Source organism: Megalobrama amblycephala, linkage group LG24 (genome assembly GCF_018812025.1).
Source record: "Megalobrama amblycephala isolate DHTTF-2021 linkage group LG24, ASM1881202v1, whole genome shotgun sequence".
NCBI lineage: Eukaryota > Metazoa > Chordata > Actinopteri > Cypriniformes > Xenocyprididae > Megalobrama > Megalobrama amblycephala.
This window is the reverse complement of record NC_063067.1, coordinates 35,124,208-35,150,513: the sequence shown is the minus strand read 5'-3', so window position 1 is coordinate 35,150,513 and position 26,306 is coordinate 35,124,208. Positions and strand designations below refer to the sequence as shown.

Genomic DNA, 26,306 nt, shown 5'->3' with positions numbered 1-26,306 from the left:
AATTAAAGTGTGATGCAGAAGAAAAGCCTTTTGGACAATTTATTATTTAGAATTGTTCTCCCAAATGAATAAAAATGTGACATTCAGTCTTGATTTAGGAAATAATAACAAGACAAATCAACATCAATACATATACACTATTCAAACCCAGAATTAACTGCAGTACTAGCATATTTAATTTCCCCCCACAGAATGTCACGTATACCACAAACAGAGTAAACATCAACTGTGGAATTTAGATTGTATTGATTCAGATGAGTTTTGAATGCATTGATTGATGACACTATGAGCATGAAGGCACAGTCTAAACTGTGATTGGATTACTACTGATCTAAAACACTGTAAAGTCAGTTTAGCGCCATAAAAATTTGTTATAGCGTAGCCTTGTTTCAGGCTCACATATAGAGAAAGATATCGATTTGAAGGCAACAATAATAAAATTACAATAGAAAAGTCATAACAACAAATGTCTAGATCATCTAAAACAAAACTAGTTAGACATACCAGACCACATGGCTGTTATTTCTCAGGATACCCCAGAGAGCCATCAAGTAAACATTTTAACCTTTCTTACTGAGTTGGCCTTGTTTTCTCAACAGCCTCAGCAGGTGGTCTGTCATGACGTTCACTTTCTCCTTTTATTCTTTATATGTTGCTCGCTCTGCCCTTACAGCCCTGGCCATCATACCCACATGTTATGCACTTTTTTTGCATTCAACATACAGGTCTACAACTCCGCTCAAGTGCTCAGCTTCTTCCCTGCTGTGAATATCCACCCTGTTCTCTAGAATTCGCTCACGGTGGTTTATATAGATGAATTTCAACCAGACTGTACCAAGATGTGGTCCATATATATTCACATCAAGAATCCAGTAATATAAGGAGCCTAACAAAAGTTTTATTTTACATGGACACCTGTGTTGAGATCACATGACCAGCTGAATATGACTTATTTTATCTTGGAAACAGCCCTGTTATTGGACACTTTCACTTGTGAAATAAATGAACAGTGACTGCAAATAGGCTAACGGCATCAGCAACTGAAAATGACTACTTTTGCTATAAGTTCAGCACAATGTTGGCCATTCACAAGCTAGAAACATGAAACAAATGGTCTACCCTTCCTCATTTCCACCTTCATATTTATATTATAATCTTCTTTTTTGTGTGTGATTGTTGTATCTACATCAGTTTATGGAAAATCAGCTACCTACGCTGCACCATGAACTAGAGAGCTCCCTCATCTTACTCATCCTCACTTCTAAGGCACAAGAAAAAAAGCAGTGCAGACTATCGCATTTTCATTTTTTTCCCCCTCTGGCTTTCCTTTAGCTTTATCACACTCCATTATCCACATCGTCACAGGCCTTCTATCTACTATTCTAGCCCACTCATCTCTCTCTAAATGGTTCCCTGTGACTGATGGGTGTGTTTGATGTAAAGCTCAGCTGTACACTGTCCACAAGTTTCTGGCCAAAGTTTTTAAGAGATGAGCTCTAATACTTCTACTTCTCTTTCTTTCAGCAGCCATATTCTCAACCCAGGCTTATTGGAAAAACATGGTACCCACTGCAAAGCCAAATGGGTGGAGCTTGATCTAGTCCAATTAACCTAATTAAGTTTAGGGATAGAGTTAATGTTACATGGTCTAAGGTCCAGATAGGGGCAGCTGGATGACAAGCTCCACCATTGGCTCTGCAGTGGGCAACCTCTCACATTTCTGTAAAATGATATTATGTTGCTTCTCATTTTGTGGCCCTTTCCAAGTGAAATGTCCAGTGAGTGGCACTAAAATCATGTACAGTTTTCTTAGATACAGATGAACATGAATGTGGCAGCATTTTATTACATTGATTATTGTATGAATTGTGGCAGTTTAATTATTTTCAACTGGAAACATCAAATGTCCTATTAGTGGTGCTGAAAGGTTCTCTCTCTTTTGAAAATAATGTACTACCTAATCCAGGTACTTCGGTACCAAGTCGATACTTCAACTTTAAAAAGTAATGATACCAGGCTTTCTGCAGGGACAATTCGGTACCCGCTTGTTGACAGCTACTTTCAACCACTCCCGTGCGTATTTATGTGAGCACTCAAAGGTTTCTATTTACAACATGTTTTTGCACTGTTGAGCACTGTAGCCAAACAGAAATGTTAGTTGCGATAATGAACACAATGGCCAATCAGAGGCATAAATAAGAGATTCATTGTGCAGTATAGGCAGCATTTTTGATTATAACGGTTTCACTCAGACAGTGAGCTTATGCTGTTGCTGAACTGAAATGAAACCAGCTTCAATGATTATAAAGGGAGCGCAGCCCAAAAGTTTTATTTTTTAATGCTGCTGCACACTGCAAAGTTTCAGGAGTAACAGCTGTAAAAGCGGAACTGAATTTGAAATTTCAGTGTTTGACACTGTGATAACCATAGCAATGGACGATACAAAAAAAAAATCTGATGTCAAACTAGATCTGTGCATTAAGTCTTGCAGTGCAAGTGCAATAGACCTGCCACTTGTTCTGTTACCTACAATGTGTTTCTTTGTTTTTCATTTTATTACTAACTTTTCATTTGATTTTTAATGCAATGTTTACTCAACTGAACAATATTTGGAAGCTGTCAAATAATTTATAATTGACTTATTTCATTTATTTAATCTTTTTATTTTTAAATAGTAAAAGATAAAACCTACCTGTGGGAACGTTTTCGCGAGTCGCAAAATACATACCAATACATATGTATCACTGCAGTTTCAATGTGAAATGTCCAATGAGTGGCGTTAATTTTTTTTTTTGTTTTTTTGCCGGAACAGATAAACATGAATATGGTACATTTTTATGACATTAGTTTTTATACCAATCACCGCAGTTCTGATTTGAAATTTGCACTCCATTGTGTTTTAAAATAACGTCCCACCAACACTACACCTAAACCTACCCGATAGTGTTAACAAAAGCAAATATGACATAAGCATCTGTTATCGTACTGTGTCAGCTTGTTTAGATCTCTCTTTGAGCTCTTTTATCGTGACTCGCCTTTCACGGGATTCGTACCCAGAGATTCCTCTTCTTAAAGGGTTAATTCACCCAAAAACAACCACGGCGAAGTAAAAGTGCATTACCAACGCCGACAGATGAAAGGATTCAATGGAATCAATTCAATGGAAAGGATTCCAGAAGAGAAGACAATGCTGAATAAAGTCGTATTTTTTGTTATTTTTGGACCAAAATGTGTTTTCAATGCTTCAAAAACTTCTAACTAACCCACTGATGTCACATGGACTACTTTGATAATGTTTTTATTACCTTTCTGGACATGGACAGTATACCGTACAAACATTTTCAATGGAGGGACAGAAAGCTCTCAGACTAAAGCTAAAATATCTTAAACTGTGTTCTGAAGATGAACTGAGGTCTTACGGGTGTGTAATGACATGAGGGTGAGTAATTAATGACATCATTTTCATTTTTGGGTGAACTAACCCTTTAAGTACAACTCTGTATCAGCTGAGCTACCGAACAAGCTTGTTATGTCAGAAAAGCGAAAAACATATGGAGCTGGTTAAGCGATGCAAAGTCCAAAATATATTAGTTTACAAATCGTGCACTTTAGTCAAAAAGCGTTTTGAAGTCATAACATAATATTGTGCAAGGAGACGTAAAAACGAGTCTTTATTAATCCATAATCTGACCCTGTAATCGCAGCTGTATGAAAACGATCAAAAGCGCTTGCCGTTTTACTGCCTCTAGTGTTCGTTTCTGTTGGAAACTGCAGTGATACGTACGCATTGGTACATATTTTGGTTACTTGCGGAAATTTTCCCACAGGTACATCTTTCCTATGAGACCGGGTTGGTTTTTGCTATGGTACCGAAACTGGTATCAAAAACCATGAAATTTTTCTGTCATTTGTACCGACTACTGAAATTTGGGTACCAAGACAACACAACACTGAACTTAACAAAAGCAAATATGAGACAAAAAATGATTTTGCTGAAACATACATGCCATTTTAGTTTGCTTTTTCGAGACTTTGAGCTCTTTTATCATGACTTGTGGTCACATTGCAAGTGCAGTGCTGTACCAGGTGAGCTACAGGGCAATTTTGCTATGGCAGAAAAGCCATACATATATTATGTGATGAAATGTAAAGATGTATTAGTTTTTTGAGGTTATAACATAGTATTGTGCAAGGAACTAAACATAAAGTCTTTATTAATTGACAATCTGGCCTTGTAACAATAATTTGTGTAAAAAGGAATAAAGGTTATTGGTGTTTTACTGCTACCAGTGTTCATTTCTGCTGGAAACTGCAGTGAATTGTATGTATAGGTACGCTTTAACACGTTTTTCCAATTAGCCCATGTTGCATATTCTGTCATTGAAGACTCTCCTCTCTCTCTCTCTCTCTCTCTCTCTCTCTTTGCAAACTGCAGATCAAGGCAGTGAAGCTACTTTAGAATGAGAGAATCAATTATACCCGTCATCCTGTGGTATAGAGCATTCTTCTTCGGTTTTCACACAAGAGCACTGCTTTCTTTGTACGTAGACTGTTGCTAAGGCTACGGGATGGTGACAATGTCTCGGTGTGTTGCGAGCAAGAGTCACTTCTTTGACAATGTAGCAGCCTCCACTTTGAATATCCCTGTTGAGTGCCAGTGAATAAAATAAAATTCAAAGTGGTGTATGTCCTTGTGTTCAGTTATTCCAGTGTTGGTAAATTACATCAGATGGATATAAAGACTCTGTGTACACAACAGCAACTGTCTGCAGTCTGTTCCCTTCATAATATTTTTTTTCTCTTTTCACTCATTTAGCTGCACAACATCGTTATATTTCATATTTTGAATATATTATATATATATAATATATATATAATGTGTGTGTGTGTATGTATGTGTGTGCATGTGTGTGTGTGCATTTGTATTTACACTGTTTTGGCTCATTATTCATCGTTTTTGGTGTATATTTTGTGCTACATTTCCTCCCATAAACAGTAAGTGTCTCTGGTGCCAGTTCTGCAATGCACAAAAGCTCCATATGGCAATTCAGTAGCACGAATATAATAAATTCTTGTAATAATAACTCAATATGAAAACATGCTTCGCTTCAGTGGTTTCTCCTTGGCTGGGTGAAATAGAGGAATGGAATGACTGAATCTTGACAGTGTTCAGTAAATGGTTTCTTTGATGACATTGGTGGAGAAGGTCTGGTTGCTGCAGATGCTGATAGAGTGTCTGGTAAGAACGCGCTTCTGCTTATTATGGCGGCACGGCAGGATTAGGTAGCGAAGCGTGGAAAAAAAAATTTGGCGGTAGTTTGCAGAGACGAGGTTGTAGAGAATGGGGTTGATGGCCGAGCTGACGTAGAAGAGCACGTTGGTGACCATGTAGAAGTAGTGGTAGAAATCGAAGAGAGCACTGTGGAAGAGAAAAAATATATACTGAGAGAGATGTTGGGGCAGCATATAAAACATTTTAATCTGAACCAGAATCAGAATTTCATGAATAAAAATGTTACCAAATAAATATATTATTGCAACCTATTTTAAAGGATTGGTTCATTTTCAAATAAAATTTTCCTGATAATTTACTCACCCCCATGTCATCCAAGATGTTCATGTCTTTCTTTCAACTTACGGAACGAATGCGGTGCCAGTTCAGTTTTTTCCGTAAGTAGAATAGGGAAGGTGTAGGACATACAGCGTAAGCTTTTTGGAGAATACGAAAGTGCGGATTTGACGGAAGGCGATCATTTGTTTATATAAAGCATATACATTTACATGTTTTTTTTTTTTTAAAATGACCGATGGTTTCTCTAGATTAGACTCTTATTCCTCGTCTGGGATCATGTAGAGCTCTTTGAAGCTGCACTGAAACTGACATTTGGACCTTCAACCCGTTGAACCCCAGTGAAGTCCACTATATGGAGAAAAATCCTGGAATGATTTCATCAAAAACCTTCATTTCTTTTCGGCTGAAGAAAGAAAGACATGAACATCTAGGATGACATGAGGGTGAGTAAATTATCAGGAATTTTTTTTTTGAAAGTGAACTAATCCTTTAAGGTGATAGTTTACCAAATAATGATAATTCTGTTACCATTTCAGTTTGTACTCTTTTTGAAGCCTGAAAGCTCCAGTCCCCATTCATAACAACTACATGGGGAAAAAAAGTGCATTTTATGTATCTATGTAGTCTGATTACTGATAAATATAGGGTCTTTTTACATCACTGATGGTGATGAAGATGATCTTTATTCAACCAATCTTTTGGACCTTTATATAAAGTAACACACATCATGCTATATGGTGTGTATGAGTAATTGCAAATTATTTGTAGATTCAGTTTGCTGCTCAGACCTCAAAAAGAAATCAAAGTACTAAGCTTTACATCTCCATACATTACTGCAAAGCTTTGATTAAACTGGAAGCACTTTATAGATGGCTCCACATGTTTAATTCATGTTTAATTCATATCTATTTTAGCTTTCCTTCAAAAACATGCTTTTTCTTTCTTTTTCAATTTCCCCACACCATCAGAAATCTATATTTACAGTAATGTATTTTTAAAGAAATTAATACTCTTCTGAATAAATACTTTTATTCAGCAAGGATGCATTAAATTGATCAAAAGTTACAGCAAAGAAATTTATAATGTTACAAAAGATTTCTATTTCAAATAAATGCTGTTCTTTTGAACTTTTTATTCCTAAAAAAAAAAACAATGTCACAGTTAACACAAAATATTAAGCAACTATTTTCAGCATTGATAATAATAATAATAATAATAATAATAAATGTTTTTTTGAGCATCAAATCATCATATCAGAATGATTTCTGAAGGATCATGTGACACTGAAAAATATATTAAAATGCAAAACAGTTATTTTAAATTGTAATAATATTTATGTGTTTTTGATCAAATAAATGCAGCCTTTATGAGCATGTGTGGACATTTAGAGAGAATGAGCATGTTTATAACATAAATACATAACATCAATTTTTATGTATTTGCCATATGGCTGATTTAATTTTAAATCTGCTGGACTTTGATGCACTATATTCAATGATTTGTTGTTCTGAAAGAGAGAGCATTTTTGTATGAGAGAGAAAGAGGGACAGTTTTGCATAGTGATTTGAGTGGGTGTAATATTAATGTCAAATGCTTCAAATGAAGGCGGTGTTTGACCCACCCCGGTGCAATCTCATGAATAATTGTATATCCCTTGGGTTCATGTCTCGTCATCACATAAAAAAAAAAAAAGGAAATTGGGTTTTGACTACACTGGGCAGACGTCATATTCATAATCCATTATCCCTGTGATATTTGATCACATCAGGATTATATCCACAGAAGGCAGAACCAATATGAATCTATCAGCTCAGCAAGAGTATTGGCATTCAATGCAACAATCCTTGCAAACTATTTACAAACTATACAAACTATACAAACTATTTCTTCATTGGAAGTGCTCATTGTTGCAGCCTGGGAACTTGTAAACAAAACTGTCCCTGGAAATTTATTAAAAACCTGTGCTCCCGGAAATTGTGCCAAGTCAGCCAATCAGATTAGAGCTTGCTGTTTTCAAAAAGCTCTTACAATTTTTGTGTGCAGTATACATCAGGTATATAATAACTGTCTGTGGATTTTCTTTTTGAGCCTGTAACAATGCCTTATGCATATTGGTAGCATACCATAAACTTGAATGCCTTAACATCTGCCTATTCATATGCAAACAAAATGCACAACTTATATTTCTGAAACCTGCAGAGGAAAGAAAAAAATACACCAAACACCCATCTGCTTATCTGAGACAAATGGACTAAACCATCAGCAAAAATACTTAAGCGACTGTTGCCCCACTGCCCTGTAGCTCTCTAAACACACATTTTGCACCTTTATTTAAAATGTAATGCTTTTGATGACAATTTCAGTCCTCATGCTACACTGCTCAACTGTATTTAAAATCCATTTAATCTTTCAGCTTGAATACCTTTAAAGTATGAATAATTCATATGCAATGTATCTTTAAAGAAGTTAATTTTGGTCATCTGGGTGAAGCTTCTAATGTTCTCCCTAAGGCAACACTGTTTATGAGCCCTGCATGATAAAAAGCTAAACAGCACTGAGAAGAATCATTAATCTGAAAGACAGATTCCTTTCTTTCCTTTTCACTATTTTAATGAATGATGAATGAATTCAGTGGCTGTATAGGCATTTGAGGATATTATACAGCAACCAGGGCATTTATGCAGCAGTTTAATCAATCATATTTAAATGTATACATGCAAGAATCACTTGTCCTGAGTCTCCTCTCAGATTAAATGAAAAGACCTTCAATCGATAAAAGTAAAATGTCAGACTGGCATTACGAGTCTGGTATTAATCCATATTGTCCATATTTGTATTTTGACAATGATCATGTTGATTCACTTGATAACTACTCAATCGTAAAGTCCTTTTTTTGTCACCATATAGCTTCTTCATCAAAACCTTAATGCTGCCTTTCCATAATATCTGCCTTTCATATGTTCACTCCTCATCTTTTGATTCTTTCTGCTTTACTAAAACATCAAACATACTACAACATCAAGTACTGCCTCAGCTCACCGGCACATATTAAAGGACTTGCACTAAAAAAACAACAACCTTGCACCTAAAATGTACAGATACATGTCATGCCTAACCACTTGGAAACACAATATCAACCACATAACAACAAGCTAAAAACCACCCTGAACATCCTGGCAACTGCATAACAACACACAACTACCCCTCAGAACAACATTGCAACCGCATATCAACACACTAAAAACAACAAAGAACACCACAGCAAAAGACACAAATCCACTTAGAACACCACACAACAACACATTAAAACCACATCACCCTAACTGATGCGTAGCAACACAAAACACCATAGAAATTGCATAAAAACACACTAAAAACTGCCCTGAAAACTCAACTGACAATGACCACTCCGAAGACCATCACAACTATAGATATGTGTACGTAGATTCCACATTCCGCACCAGACACGTCGAAGCATCCACCATCTCGAAATCACTAACACTAACAAATCAACTAATTTTCATAGAAAATATCACAGCATTGAGCAGCCTATGACTGTAAAGACCACAAGCTATAAATTCCAGACAAAATGGAATAACCTTTAAGAGTTGAGAATGTGCTGCTTTGAGTTTTACAGTTTTTCACAATTGGATTCAATTTCTTGAAACCTTCACCCATTTTTTCACAACATTAAACACAAAACCAAATCTTCAAACTACATTTGCAAAACCCCTGACTCTACTGGCAAAATCAGCCTGTGATCGCAACCACATATCAAGACAACAACCACTTAGCAACTGCATAGCAACACACTGTAGCTTTTATGGGCAAGTACCACTCATATTTCTAAATCTAATTGTAATTACTGTCAAAACAAATGCCTTTTTGAGCAAGGATTCAAACGTTAGGCTTTTCTGGATATTGGGGTGATCTGTGCATCGAATCATAAAAATGTCCCATCACTCATCAGCATATGGTTGAGGAAGTTCACGCAAGCTATGCATGACAACCACAACATAAATCTGTGTGCAGTCAGCCACTGATAAAAATCACATGTACAAGCTCACCTGTTCAGAATAGTTTGCACCGTGTATGTGCTGCTCTGTATGAATTATAAGCTGAGTTCAAGAGTATATGGCATAGATTTATCGATCCACCCCCTAAATCATAGAAGAAAACTCCCAGAAATCACCACCACCAGATGCATCATGATTTATGTGCAGTGCTGTTGGTGGGCGCTGCCCAGAACAAAGAATTGATTTATGGAGCTATAGTGTGCGGTGAGCTAGCTACAGGCTATAACGCTTCATTTTTTGTGCCTTTCTATGTCATTTATAAGCTTCTTTGTATGTTATTAATAAGCAGCTTGTGGACTTCAGCAACAAAAAACAGAGGAATTTGATATTAGTCGGGAATTACAGTTACACTTTTTGTGCATCTATAGAGTGCAACAGTTGGGTTCCAGAAGTTAAAACTCTGTTCATTTTCTCCATAGGGAAATGGTAACTTATAAACCTTTAAAGACAGCCTTATTGTGAGCTGTTAATCAATAGTATTTGCTTCTCTTGAAGCCCTCAGCCTGCATTATTTCAACTTAGCTTTAAAATATATGCCCATTCTTCCTTGCAGAATTGCTCAAGTTCCGTGGTGAGCAGCAATGGACTGCTCTCTTCACGTCCATCCACAAATTTTATATTGGATGTAAGTCAGGGCTCTGACTTGGCCACTCAAGGAGATTCATCTTCCTTAAGCCATTGCATTGTTCTTTTGGCTGTATGTGTTTTGGACGTTTTCCTCAAGGTTTTCCTCAAGAATTTGGATGTACTTGGCAGGGGCGGAGCCAGACATTGTAAACATTCGGGGCTTAGCCCAAATCTATATTTGTCCAAAGACAATTTAATTTTCTATTAACAGCTTTACTGACATGAAAGGAGCTTTTGTTGTTGTATTCTTGTTCAGAAAATGTACTTTATGTGACACTGTAATTTGTAAAACGTTGTTGGATGTATCTCCTCTAAGGGGGTCCGGGGGCATGCACCCCCGGAAGAAAATTTTGTACATTTTAAGGTTAAATGCATCAATCTGGTGCACTCTGGAAACTCAAAATTAAGAGCTTCAACCCATGAACAGTGTGCAAATTCAACAAAGAAACAGCATTGACTTGTACCTGGACATTAAAAAGGGTTCAAACATCTTTTTTACAATACTTTTGTACTCATTTCTTTTTAAAAGATAAATCCTTGAGCTTTTATTTTGATTACCAGATCACCAGCTGATAGCGTGCGCAAATGTGCGCACTTCTCTTTAAAACACGCAGCACAGACAGACTGTAGGCTATATATAGGCCAACTTAATCACTGTCAGCAACTCATGATTTCGGAGGTTTACATAGGCTAATGTCCAGTTTCATATTTGCTCAGTGACAGTCATTACATTCGGGGCTTGACTCAAAACATTCGGGGCTGAAGCCCCGGCAAAATCGGCTGGCGCCGCCCCTGGTACTTGGCAGCATGCATTTTCTCTTCAATCCTGACCAATCGCCCAGTCCTCGCTGAAGAGAAATACCCCCACGACATAATGCTGCCACCACCATGCTTCACTGCAGGTATGGTGTGTTGTGGGTGTTGTGCTGTGTTTGCTTTTCGCCAAATATAGCGCTTGGAGTTCAGTCCAAAAAGGTCAATTTTGGTCTCATCAGACCATAGCACCTTCTGCCAGATGGCATCAGTCTTCCATGTTTGTTTTTGCATAGCGCAAACAAGACTGAGTGTGGCACTTTTTCAGGAAAAAAAAGCTTCTTCCTTGCCATCCTGCCATACAGGCCAGCTTTGTGTAAAGCTTGTGAGGTAGTTGTCACATGCACAGACCGACCAGTCCCAGCCATGAAGCCTTGTAAGTCCTTGAAAGTTGTCTTTGGTCTCTTGGTAGCTTTTCTGCTCAATGTCCTCCTGGCTCGGTCATCAAGTTTGGACGGATGGCCTGATCTTGGCAATGTATTGGTGGGGCCATACACTTTCCACTTCTTAACGCTGCTCTGAACAGTGCTCAGAGGGATAGCTGAAGCCTTTGAAATGTTTTTGTAGCCTTCTACTAACTTGTGCCTTCCTACAACTTTATCTCTGAGGCCTTTTGAAAGCACTTTCCCAACCATGGTGAATTCTTTGCAGTACCGTGCACTACTAACAGTGCAATCTTCAAGAAACCGCTGATTTTATTCCAAAGTAAGCAAAACCACTACAGTTGATTTCAAGTGGGGCAGTTAGCCTGGTGTTCAATCTAGAAGTTGATTGGTTGCCAAGTATAATGGTATACTTTAAGGGGCTGATCACTTTACCAAACCAGGTATTTCAATAACCATTCCTTCAAGGGATTGTAATTCTTTCCCTCACTAAAGCTGTTAAGTACCCAAGTAACTTGGTATTTTAAGTACCTTTGTATTTTTGTCTGATTTTCAAATACTTTTTTTGCAAACTTTTTGCAAGTTTGTAATGTTATGATTCACCTCATAGCTGGTTGACTTGGTTCATTGCTTTTAACTCTATAGCTAAAACTTGTTTGAAATCCCTATGGGAAAAAATACTTCCGGAACCAACGCCACTGAAAAAGTGGGCAGGCACTCTATACTCTCAGTATGTGTGTCACGGTTGCAAACACGGAGACAAGAGACAGATCCAAATGCAGGTAAGTTTTAATGGGTAATCCACAATCGAGAGTCCAAAAACAGGCAAGGGTCAAAATCCAGAAAAGCAGTCCACACAAAACAAGCAAAAACAGGGAACAAGAAACACACACGAAAACCAGGAATGTGAACTGAAAACTCCATGACTAGAACAGAAACCAACAGGGTATAAATAGACAGACACTGATAACATAATACAAGACAGCTGTGTGTAATGAAGTGATCATGAGATAATGAGTCCGGCAGTGCGTTATGGGTAATGAAGTCCAAGGGGTGAAAACAAGAGTCCAGGATGGAGTGCCCTCTAGTGGCTGATGGGGCACTCACACTAGTGATCATGACAATGTGTGCATTGTCCAATAAGAGAGTGCAAATCAAAGATTTGAAAGAATGTTTTATATTTGAAGTTTCATTTGATTTTTATTGTATTATGATTTTTTAAAAACTGAAACTCACTGTGTCCATTCAGTGACATAGCAGTACATTAGTCTTCGAGCATGGTACGGCAACCAGCACACCACAAAAGCAATGACCACGGCACCTGTGGAGAATAAAATAAAAGAGAAATAATAGGTAAAACAGACATAATAAGTAGCACTTTCACCTTTGTGCAGTAAATGAACAGTTTTTAAGAGCACTGCTGGTGGATTCAGCATGTAATAGTCACATTTGGTAGAAACAGATGACTAATTTGTTTCCTGACAGAAATGATTTTTGTATCTGCCATTTTTTTCTTATCTGTCTCACTCTATTCTTTTACCAATACCATTTCAATTTATCCACCCCTTCAGGTCTGATCCGAGTCGAGCAGTAATCTCTGTTGTATCTTTGTATGTAACTCGGAATATAATATACGATGCCACATTGTGCAGCTTTTGGATGTAATTTTCAGGCAATGAGCCACAAGAGAAGCGATGTAAGTCTTCACTGCTTTACTAGTGATAAGAGGAGAAAAGAATGGGAAGAATGTGGACGAATAAAACTTCCTAAAGAACCGCGTCTTTGTTCTCTTCACTTTAGCCCTTTGAGGCTTTTTATCCTGTGTTTTGGTGCAACGGTAATCTAGTAACACACACAGGTCTTAATATCCGCGGGGTTCCTTTTAAAACCCGATCAGCCTTTTCAATTTGAGCCAGAGTGCAAAATTAGTGAGGATGAAAACATCGAAGACGTGCAATGTCTCTGTGGCTATTCGAAATACTGTTGTATGATTGACGTGTTAAAATCATCTGATCATCTGAATGCATTACACACAGTTAAACATGCTGAGAAGATGCTGCTGTTTATGCGATCACAGATATCTCGTTCATCACAGCGCATGCAAGCTTTGAGGCAGTCTGTCTCAATCCAGATGTGTTATAGGCTTATTATCGTCAGTCTCCACGACAGGAGTGGCATTTGGTTAAAGCACACACTTATATCCATCGCCAACTGTAGCTCTTTCAGTAACTGTGGTCTTCTAAAAGCCTCAAAGTCATCAGGGCTAAAGTGAAGAGAACAAAGACGTGGTTCTTTAGGAAGTTTCCTTCTTCACAACTTCCCATTCTTTCCTCCTCTTATCACTAGTAAAGCAGTGAAGACTTACATCGCTTCTCTTGTGGCTCATTGCCTGAAAATTACAACCAAAAGCGTTGTATATTATATTCAGAGTTGTGTTGCATTAAAAATAGCCATAGAGTAATGTAAGTAGCTGACAGAGTGCAACCATTTGACGTCATCGACATAGAACGCACACAAAATGGCGCCGCCCATTGTCCAAAATGGTCCAAATATGTCATGGATTTTTTAAATAATGTAAATCTTTCATGGGTTTTCTACTACATATTTCAGTAAGAGACATCATTTACGTTATATTAAGCCATGCAAGTCTTAACACCAGGGGTTCCCTTTAAGATGGCTTCAACATTATGGACCTTATTCATGAAACACAAGCAGAATTAAAGGTGCCCTAGATTATGTTTTTAAAAGATGTAATATAAGTCTAAGGTGTCCCCTGAATGTGTCTGTGAAGTTTCAGCTCAAAATACCCCATAGATTTTTTTTAATTAATTTTTTTTAACTGCCTATTTTGGGGCATCATTATAAACGCGCCGATTTTATGCTGCGGCCCCTTTAAATCCCATGCTCTCCGCCCACAGAGCTCACGCTTGCCTTAAACAGTGCCTTAAAGTTCACACAGCTAATATAACCCTCAAAATGGATCTTTACAAAGTGTTCGTCATGCATGCGTCGGATTATGTGAGTATTGTATACTGTTATATTGTTTACTTCTGATTTTGAATGAGTTTGATAGTGCTCCGTGGCTAAAGCTAACATTACACACTGTTGGAGAGATTTATAAAGAATGAAGTTGTGTTTATGAATTATACAGACTGCAAGTGTTTAAAAATGAAAATAGCGACGGCTCTTGTCTCCGTGAATACAGTAAGATACGATGGTAACTTTAACCTCATTTAACAGTACATTAGCAACATGCTAACGAAACATTTAGAAAGACAGTTTACAAATATCACTAAAAATATCATGTAATCATGGATCATGTCAGTTATTATTGCTCCATCTGCCATTTTTCGCTGTTGTTCTTGCTTGCTTACCTAGTCTGTGCACAGATCCAGACGTTAATACTGGCTTGTCTAATGCCTTTTATAATGTTGGAAACGTGGGCTGGCATATGCAAATATTGGGGGCGTACATATTAATGATCCTGACTGTTACGTAACAGTCGGTGTTATGTTGAGATTCGCCTGTTCTTCGGAGGTCTTTTAAACAAATGAAATCTATATAAGAAGGAGGAAACAATGGAGTTTGAGACTCACTGTATGTCATTTCCATGTACTGAACTCTTGTTATTTAACTATGCCAAGATAAATTCAATTTTTCATTCGAGGGCACCTTTAATGTAAATTGTATGTACAACCATTCATATGCAAGTGGTCACACTGTCACACAGTTGAAAGTGACAATTTACACATTGATGGCTTCATGATCTGTTTGCATAGCAATTTGTTTTGTCTAACTGCAGTAAAGCTGTTTCGAAAAGGGAATGAAATGTGGAATCATTTTTTAATCTGCCCATTGACACGAACCTTCTGAATGAACCAATTCTCTACAATGAACCATTGAGGACAAACTGACTCTCTAGAATGTTTCTGATTTAACACTGCGACATATGAGCACAGTCACGTTACTGAAAATTTAAGTTATTAGCGTCAGCATCAAACTTTTACTGGAATTTTGTCCTTATCAACATAAATACTGTAAAGATTTTATTCTATTTTTTGGTGTGCAGAAAAATAGCAAATCATTCGTTGTGACAGTATTTACCAGAACTATGGAGAATATTGGCTTTGTAGGTGATTTCAAATCAGTTTCACTAGTCAAGCACCAATTCACCTCAAACAAATCCAATCAGCTCCATGTATTGTTTATCTCTCTGTGCCAAAACCGAGAAGTGCTAAAACATAGCCACTTAATTTTTTCTGGATCAATCTAGTCACCCATTTGTCACACAGATGGTGATTTAAATGGCTGTGCGTGTATAAGTGTGTGTTTGTCTGAAGGAGAGAGATTTATGGAGGTATTCCTCTTCCCTTTGAAATGTCAGCACAAATGCTGACTCATATAACCTCCGCTTTTGTGAATTATATCAACAAGAGACCTTCTGTTTTGATCTGCTTTTCCTGAAGGATTAAATCTCGCCCATGGTATTCTAGTTACCCACATCGAATTTGTATTTCTTTATATGAGGTTAGAAGCAATTAAAAGATAAAGCCCCAGAGAGGGAAGCTGGAGACAGATAAATGTTGGTCTCAGTTTGTTTCTTTTGAAAATGGAAATCTGTCTCAGTTATCAGGGGTTTCCCCAGCAGCAGTCACTTTAGAGTGTAAGTGTTCAGTAACATGAAAATACTGAACAGTAAAATAATTGCAAAAGCAAAAATTGCTTATCAGAGGTCTCTGCCCCCAGTGCTGACATTAGAATAAAAGCTTTTTCCTTTGATAACATAACATCATTGTAAATGTTCCTCTTCTCGATTCAGCAATGCCGACTGCTTTAGACATTTTCACTGCGGTTAATTCAAATCCTTCAGTGTCACTATAAATGATCTTGTTTTCTTTGATGAATTTCATTTTCTCCTCATTCCACCTGTCTATCTCCTCATCTTATCACTAATGGAGCAGTAAATGAGTACGTCACCCTATATCTGAAATGTTAATGTGTCAGGACAATGTTGGCACACAGCCATGGATGAGTTTTTTGAAATTCAGTCATGGACACACATTTGTCTGATTAGCTTTGAAATGAAAAGCTGAATGAAGTCATTTGGATACTTACAGGTGTGATATATATATGTGTGTTTTTCAATAGTCTTTATTCTCAAAGTCTAGCTGATCCCACTCCTCCCAATAGCTTTGGATTTATAAAGAAACATAAGTACAGATCAGCGACAGACCTCACAGAAGAGGATTATGTTTCTACACAGCAGCAAAAACACTGACAGCACTGTCGACATAAATAAATGTGTACAGCATACAAACACGTTGCCTACACAATAATGCTGTATTTTCAGTGTGTCTCGGGAGCTGAGTGAAGAAATAAATAAGCTTTTCTATTCCATGTCTTTGTACCAGTATGTGTAGTTTTCATTTGAAATCAGTAGATGCATAAAAACATTCACAAATGGCAAAAATCTTGCCCAGTGCCATGCTTTGATAAGACCTAATTAGTTCTATTATTTTTGGTTGTGAATATGGTAATTAGGCAGTGCTATTGAGTATTTTGTCCATTAAATTGTGCCCCCAACCCACCTTCGTTGTTAGTTTCATTTAGTAGATTAAGACTCATTAACTAAATGCAAAAAGTTGAATTATTCATGGAGCTTGTGTAAAGCATATTTGTGAGAGAAATGGCAAATGATACAAAATGGTGTGTAATATCTTGTGCAAAGTAATTATTAGCGTCTGAAAAGGACCAGAGATGGTACTTCCTCTTTTCAGTCAGAGTGACACTTCCTGCCTCAGTTCCTGCACAGGGTCAAGATGAGCATCTAATCGCATTGCAAGCCAATGAGAATAGATCTTCCTCTCTCTTTCTCTCTCTCTTACCATATCTACTGTCTGTCTGGCTTACTTGTTGTTTGCCTTTGTCTCTCCTAAATGCTGTCCTACAGTCAGATCCCATCCTTAAGGACATTTGTATTTCTTAAATACAAGTCACTGAGATGATATGGCAAGAGATATGCCCTCAACGGTGAAATGTCCTTGAAAAGTATTGGAAAAAATGCTATGGTGGCTTAACAACATTAAACATAACTTGACATCAAGAAGAATGAGCCGAAACCAAGCAACTTTATATGTGAAACATACTTCTTCATGGTTACTCATACTTCTATGTTACAATTTACTGACAGTTTTTTAACTTTTATATATATATATTTAGTATTATTACATGCTTTTGACATTTTTATTAGTTTTTTTTTTTTTATGTATAGCTTTAATTAATTTTTATTTGAGTTTTACTAATTTTAGTTCTACAACCTCAACTTATTTATTTCAGTTAGTTGCCAAGACAACATTTCTAATTTTCTTTTTTTTATAAAGTTTTTGTTATCTAATATTTTATTGTATTTCATTTTATTTCAGCTTTTTTTTTTTTTTTTTTTTTTTTTATTTTTTAATAGATTTAGTTTCAGTTAACAATAACAACACTGATGAGCACATACTTTTTGTTGACTACACTAATATGCAGTTTTGTAATGAAGATGCTGTGGTTCTGTGGCCCTTTCTCTCTTTTATTATAGAATGCAGAACATCACCATAACTTTGAATAACTTGACTTCTCTGGATGTCTCACTAAGTGCCTACTTTGGATCCAGTTCAAGAATGAAAGTGAGTAATTCTGTTTCTGAATTTCCCTCCATACGAATTCATATTAATTTGATGTAGAAGTGAGTGGAGCCGACATTAGATAAATTGAGAAGAATGGATAAAAGTGCTGCCAACACTCTCTGACCCTGTACGAATCTGCCGGGTCCTCTGCAGTTTGCCTTAATTAGAGTCTTTTAGTCAGCAATTTGCATGCTCTTACATCAACTATGGATCACCTCACCCACTCACGCTGTCACAGTGACAGATGAAGTGTTTTAGGGGCAAATTACTTGATTCCTAGCAAACTCTGCTAGATCTATCAGTGCATGATCGGAAATGGTGAGGTCAGAAGGTGAACAACCTATGGTATGTGGAAATGACTGTTTAAAGTTAGGTCAAGTGTGAGAGAACATGCATTTCAGTGGGAAAACAAACTCTTAAATGCATGGATCCACAGACAGTATTTCATAACTGAGCTTTTACACAGAGGTGCGATTCATTTGTTGTTTTTTGAGGGGGCACTAATGGCAGGATGACATGAACACCTGCTTATATATTTATTTATTTACAATCACTTATAATAGTGATACGCCATGCATTACGTAATCACGTTGGAAAGGTCACATGGTAGGGTGAAAAACTCTACTTTGAAGACTATACATTTAATTGACGCTAATAACTTTAGTCTTTTTGTGTTGCAGTGTAACTGCATTTTGCATTAAATACTGCATTTCATTTTCATGTAATCCCCTTAGTTCATTAAATGGTTCAGGTTACACTTGGTGCCCTTAAGGTGCTTCTGACACATTAACATTCACATCACATTCATATCAAAACACTCTCTTATGATGCAGTAAATTAAATGAACAATGGGTTTTACAAATGATTGTCTCCCCCATGGTGCTGAAAGCTGGTGTGAGAGCAGTCAACAGTCTTACACCACCGGTACACTGACCCTTTAATGGAAGCTGCAGTCAACTGGCAAAACAAACTCTACATTCTTCCCTAGAGTACATATCTCAACTGCACCTCTAATGGAAAAATACATGTTCTTCCTGTTTATTATAAGTCCAAAGTGACTTGAATGGCTTTGTAAATTAAATTAAATAGCTCTGGCAGTACATATTTTAGCTCCCGTCTATCAAATCATCCCCTTGTTAGACCAATACAAAACATTTTCTAAATCCAAACTCAAATAAAAATCACAGAAAGTGCTGTGGGGGTAAACATAATTTTCACTGCATATACAGTATGTTTTCATTTGTCTGTAAAATGAAAGAATAAGAAGTATGTAGAGAAAATAGAGCTGTTTATAGAAGCAAATAAGGCAGTACACAGAGCCTGTGCAGTGTATTCTGAGCTTTATAATAGATGTTGTTTGTGATAAACACGTATGTTACTCAGACTTGTCCCTGTATTTGCTATCAGGATATAAATAAATGTTTTTCATTGTGAAGAGTTTATGGCCATATTCACCTATAGAGAGACGGCATTGGGTTAAATGAGAGAACTAAGCTCTTATTAACATTCTGTTCATTGATCAATACACTCAGTGGGACTCTGCACTTACTGTATCATGATAATAAGGTCACACACACACACACACACACACACACACACACACACACACACACACACACACACACACAAATATTCTCTTACAAAATAAAATCAGAGGGCAAGTGTTTGTTAAAGGGTTAGTTCACCCAAAAATGAAAATTCTGTCATTAATTACTCACCCTCATGTTGTTCCACACCTGTAAGACCTTCGTTCATCTTCAGAACACAAATTAAGATATTTTTGATGAAATCCGATGGCTCAGTGAGGCCTCTATTGACAGCAAGATCATTAACACTTTCAATGCCTAGAAAGATACTAAAGACACATTTAAAACAGTTCATGTTACTACAGTGGTTCAACCTTAATGTTATGAAGAGATGAGAATACTTGAACCACTGTAGTCACATGAACTGTTTTAAATGTGTCTTTAGTATCTTTCTAGGCATTGAAAGTGTTAATGATCTTGCTGTCAATAGAGGCCTCACTGAGCCATCGGATTTCATCAAAAATATCTTAATTTGTGTTCTGAAGATGAACGAAGGTCTTACGGGTGTGGAACGACATGAGGTTGGGTGAACAAACCCTTCAATGCTTTTGATAGCATCTCTATAATAGGGGTAAATTAAAGCTGTTGCTCATAGACAGAGAAGACTGTTTGTCCTGTAGGTGTGTGTGTTTTTGTGGTAATCTGTGGAGGTTTCCAGTTGAACTGAATGCCAGACTCCCACCAAAATCCCCACCACTAATACATAGACTGACATTTATCTCCAGGGTGGCGATGCACAATGCACAATGCACAATGTGGAAGCAAAGATATCTTTATTTATATATACAGTGGGTACGGAAAGTATTCAGACCCCCTTAAATTTTTCACTCTTTGTTATATTGCAGCCATTTGCTAAAATCATTTAAGTTCATGTTTTTCCTCATTAATGTACACACAGCACCCCATATTGACAGAAAAACACAGAATTGTTGACATTTTTGCAGATTTATTAAAAAAGAAAAACTGAAATATCACATGGTCCTAAGTATTCAGACCCTTTGCTGTGACACTCATATATTTAACTCAGGTGCTGTCCATTTCTTCTGATCATCCTTGAGATGGTTCTACACCTTCATTTGAGTCCAGCTGTGTTTGATTATACTGATTGGACTTGATTAGGAAAGCCACACACCTGTCTATATAAGACCTTACAGCTCACAGTGCATGTCAGAGCAAACGAGAGTCATGAGGTCAAAGGAACTGCCTGAAGAGCTCAGAGACAGAATTGTGGCAAGGCACAGATCTGGCCAAGGTTACAAAAAAATTTCTGCTGCACTGAAGGTTCCTAAGAGCACAGTGGCCTCCATAATCCTTAAATGGAAGACGTTTGGGACGACCAGAACCCTTCCTAGAGCTGGCCGTCCGGCCAAACTGAGCTATCAGGGGAGAAGAGCCTTGGTGAGAGAGGTAAAGAAGAACCCAAAGATCACTGTGGCTGAGCTCCAGAGATGCAGTCGGGAGATGGGAGAAAGTTGTAGAAAGTCAATCATCACTGCAGACCTCCACCAGTCGGGGCTTTATGGCAGAGCGGCCCGACGGAAGCCTCTCCTCAGTGCAAGACACATGAAAGCCCGCATGGAGTTTGCCAAGATGGTGAGAAATAAGATTCTCTGGTCTGATGAGACAAAGATAGAACTTTTTGGCCTTAATTCTAAGCGGTAGGTGTGGAGAAAACCAGGCACTGCTCATCACCTGTCCAATACAGTCCCAACAGTGAAGCATGGTGGTGGCAGCATCATGCTGTGGGGGTGTTTTTCAGCTGCAGGGACAGGACGACTGGTTGCAATCGAGGGAAAGATGAATGCGGCCAAGTACAGGGATATCCTGGACGAAAACCTTCTCCAGAGTGCTCAGGACCTCAGACTGGGCCGAAGGTTTACCTTCCAACAAGACAATGACCCTAAGCACACAGCTAAAATAACGAAGGAGTGGCTTCACAACAACTCCGTGACTGTTCTTGAATGGCCCAGCCAGAGCCCTGACTTAAACCCAATTGAGCATCTCTGGAGAGACCTAAAAATGGCTGTCCACCAACGTTTACCATCCAACCTGACAGAACTGGAGAGGATCTGCAAGGAGGAATGGCAGAGGATCCCCAAATCCAGGTGTGAAAAACTTGGATCTTTCCCCAAAAGACTCATGGCTGTATTAGATCAAAAGGCTGCTTCTACTAAATACTGAGCAAAGGGTCTGAATACTTAGGACCATGTGATATTTCAGTTTTTCTTTTTTAATAAATCTACAAAAATGTCAACAATTCTGTGTTTTTCTGTCAATATGGGGTGCTGTGTGTACATTAATGAGGAAAAAAATGAACTTAAATGATTTTAGCAAATGGCTATATTTGCTAAATAGCCGCAATATAACAAAGAGCGATAAATTTAAGGGGGTCTGAATACTTTCCATATGCACTGTATATATATATTATATATATATATATATAATTTTTTTTTTTTTTTTTTTTTTTGCACCCTCAGATTCCAGATTTTCAAATAGTTGTATCTCAGACAAATATTGTCTTATCCTAACAAACTATACATCAATGTAAAGCTTATTCAGCTTTCAGGTGGTCAATTAATCCCTTATGACTGGTTTTGTGGTCCAGGGTCACATATGCTGATTTTGTGCTCAAGAACTTTCTTATAATCAATGTCTAAAAAAGTTGTGCTGCTTAACATTTTTGTGGAAACAGTGATACTTTTTTTTTTTTTTTCACAGGATTCTTTGATGAATAGAAAGTTAAAAAGAAAAGTATTTATTTGAAATAGAAATCTTTTGTAACATTATAACATCTTTACTGCAACTTTTAATCAATTGATTGTATCCTTACTGAATTAAACTATTAAAAAAACGTACTGACCCCAAATGTTTGGTAGTGTAGGATCACTTTTAAACTACTTAAAAGTGCAGACAGTCACGCACTGGCTAGAAATTATAAACCACAAAAGATGCTTGACACAGAAGAACGATGAAAACACATTTAATAAACACCAGGAATGTTACAGAGAGAGAAAAAAACAGCACAAAACTTCAACACAGTACAGACAAAGATGGAGGGTTCAAAAACACAAGATAAGTACCAGGTGAAACACTAATCAATGAAACAATGAATAACTATGGAAACTAATTAAACAGAAACTAAACAAACAGGAACTGAATACAGGCAAAACAAGACAAAAGAATATCAAAATAAGAGTCCTTGAAAACAGAGACATAGGCTGCATCCGAAATTGCATTCTTACTATATAGTAGGTGAAAAACAGTGTGTGACAAAAGAAGTATGTCCAAATTCACAGTACTTATAAAAGAGTAGGCAAAAAGTACCCCGATGACCTACAGTGAGATTCTGAAGTGTGCATACGGTACACATTATACTATTCCACAGGAGAGAGGATTTGTGAATGGCAGTGAAGCAACGCAACTGACTCTGGTATGTCACATGATAAAGACAACATGGGAAATGTAGTACGTCCGGATTACATTCATACTTTATAGAACATACTTTTTTTAGCAGTATGAAGTAATTACTAATTCAAAATAAGTACCTACTCAAGTGAGTATGCGATTTCGGATGCAGCCACTGGGAATCGTGACAGTACCACTGTTGGAAGTCCACCGCCTCAAAAGATGATCTTATTCAATATATTCAGTGTTTGACTCTTCTATACTACTGATTGTAAGCATACATTGTATATTAATTGATGTTATTATATTTTACACTTGAAAAAAACATAAGGGTACTCACGCAGCACCATGACTCCATGGCGCATTGATTGGGCACGGTTGGGTTCAACAGCGACGCTAAGCATAGTAGCATTGCCTCCGATGATACAGATGCGATTGTCCTGGGCAGACTCCCGAAACATGCGCAGCAGCTGACTGGCTATGACTCCATTTAATGCAGAGATCAGTGCCATGGGAACCACAAAGGACAGAAAGGCATTCACCTTGAGGAGTTATAGGGAACAAAGGAAAAAGTGAGAATTTTATGATGCTTTTTTGTTTGATGCAATGACTCTCTCTTTTTTGCTGTCACATTGTTTACAGCATGCAGTTTTCTGGTTTATTTTGAGACATGTGTAGACCCTGAAGAACTGCACAATTTTATCTCCATTTGACAGGACCTGCCAGGGAAATGTGTATGATAAATGTCAGGAAGTCAGTTGGATTGAATTTTAATTGTGTGTGTGGCAAATGCATTTATCCAAAGCAACACTGAATTTTTTATTGCATTCAAGGTATTCAGTACATTTTATCATTTCAAGCATTTCCTGGGAGTCGAACTTTAGAATAATTATTACTGCAAGGTATGTGGGTCTCCTAGGTTTTCTTGAGCTGTCACATTCCTAGATCTGTCCTTAAACTAGTCTTTTGTTCCTTTCCAATTTTTTTGCTGTTGCCAAAGGAAATTAATCTCATGCGATCTGACATCTGCACTGCAAGATTAAGCCAAGACTATTGAAATACTTCTCAGCACTAATTTAGAAGAACTTAGTGTTGGTTTAGGCAGTCATGTTAAATTGGTGTTGAACAGATGACTGGAGTTTAAGAGTCCCGCACGGTGCCTTCCAGACTGAGAAACATAAAAGAGATCTGAATGAACAGATCAAAAACCCACTGAAGGGAAATAAGATGAGAATATTTAGAGTCTTTAATGAGGAAGGTCAAAGATGTTACAAGTGAACATGGAAAAAAATGCTCTTTTTTGCTTGTTACTGCAAGGTTGAACCAGAGATATTAATTAAAACCGGTAAAAAGGGTTAAAGAGGACTTTTTAAAAAATCCCATTGCTTTAGGAGTTCACTGGTGAGAGGATTTGGGTGCTAACATAACTGAATGTAACATAGGAACAAAATATAATATTTATTTATGTATTTTGCAGCTGCCTAACCATGACTGGTTACAGACTGGTTGCTGGTTCTACGTTCTTCACAGGTATAAAGCGAGACGAGACCAGTGTAATGCAATTATCATGACAATGGATAACGTAATAGTTAGGACACATACAATATATTCAAATCACCTTTATTAATTTTAATAAATAAGTTATGTCCACATCCTGTCACACAATGAAGAAGAAGACTGAAGAACGCAGATACAAAATAGAAACACAAGGTTTAATTCAACAAACTGGCAGAAGCGTAACAGTGTGTAACACACAAACAATAACTGACAAAGGACTGAACAGAACAGGGAGTATAAACACAGTAAATGAGGGAACTAAACAGGAACAGCTGGATGAAGATTAACTAATCGGACACAAGAGCAACTAATGAGAACTAATGCAGACATGACAGAAAGTGAACTGAACAGAACATACATGTGACACATCCGAAGATGCCTACTAATATATGCGAAAAGCGAAGAGTATATGTCTGATTCATATGCTGCATCCATACCTCATCATCTTTAAACACTTTTATATAAGCATTTTTTATTTTTGTTCTAATACATTGTGTGGCTTTAAGAACCTTAATGGGATAATTATTTATGTATTATGTAACTGCATGCTGCGTCACTAATCATGTTTGTAAGATCTACTCACACTGAGCAAAAATGAGAATGCAGAGAAGAATCCTTTGTGTGTTTATGAAGACAACTCAAACACAAGCAAAATTAAGATTTTGGTCTGCATTAAGGAACCTATGGGCATATTGGCAAACAAATGTAATTTCTTTAGGGATTCTTTGGCTTAGTTCAGTAAGATGCAAAGGCCAGACTCGCCATAATTGATGGTTTGAAGAACTTTCAAAAACATGCAAATCAAAAATTAACCTATTATTCTGTCGTGGCAAGAAGACAAAAAGCACAAAAGTCACAAAAAGCATAGACGGAATGTTATGCTGTGATTTCACAGACTTCTTCTTTAAACTCACCTGCAAAGACCCTATCTCCATGGGAACTACAGAGGCTATTTAAAAGAGTTCAGACACCTTATTCAATGGACAATTGTGTTTTGAGACAATTCAAATTTATAATGGGGTATAATGGGATAATACTGGACTTATTTGCAATTGCACCTACAGGTGTATGTGCAGACGTTTCTCATAGAAGGATATTATGTGCTTGATGTTGTGATTCATGCATAATTATTAATAAAATATTCCCTCACTGTTGCCTGAGGTCAGTCTGCTCTGCATATGAATTCAAGCTGTGTCGAAGGATGCCCAGGAAAATGACATTCTAGTATTATTTCTCCATCAAAGCTTTCCATCAGGTATGTCTCACTTAGGCAACAGTGCACATGCACCCACGAATACGCAAACAAATCATGTGGCAAATCAAATTCCACTCAAGTGTTTGCTTGTCAAGGACCCTGTTCTCAGGTTCCTGCAGTCCTGTGTGGATTATCTACACCTTACTACATCTGTGTTTCATCTGGACACTGAAGCAGAGGTACAGCATGATCTTGGCTGTCTTAATGTTCCAGACATAAGAGTGTTTTATAAAAAACATATTTAGAAAAATAAAATAATTAGGGCTATAGATCAATAGAAAAAAAGAATCAAATTTCTAATTCAGGTCAGTTTTTTTCTGAGCAACTGCAATTTTTTAAAAAAGATTTCAATGCACTGTAAAGT

The 26,306-nt window shown here is 37.2% G+C and overlaps 1 protein-coding gene across 2 annotated transcripts in view; it reads right to left on the bottom strand.

The window, feature by feature from the left end:
• Positions 1-3,384: 3,384 nt before the first annotated feature.
• Positions 3,385-26,306, bottom strand: part of ntsr1 (neurotensin receptor 1 (high affinity)) — a 36,571-nt gene continuing 13,649 nt past the window's right edge. For both annotated transcript variants that reach the window (XM_048178922.1, XM_048178923.1), the window contains 3 exons: positions 23,471-23,672; positions 12,708-12,792; positions 3,385-5,419 (listed from right to left, as the gene is read on the bottom strand). In XM_048178922.1, the coding sequence (XP_048034879.1) occupies positions 5,170-5,419; positions 12,708-12,792; positions 23,471-23,672 (537 nt within the window). In that variant the 3' untranslated portion in view covers positions 3,385-5,169. The remainder of the gene's footprint in view (positions 5,420-12,707; positions 12,793-23,470; positions 23,673-26,306) is intronic.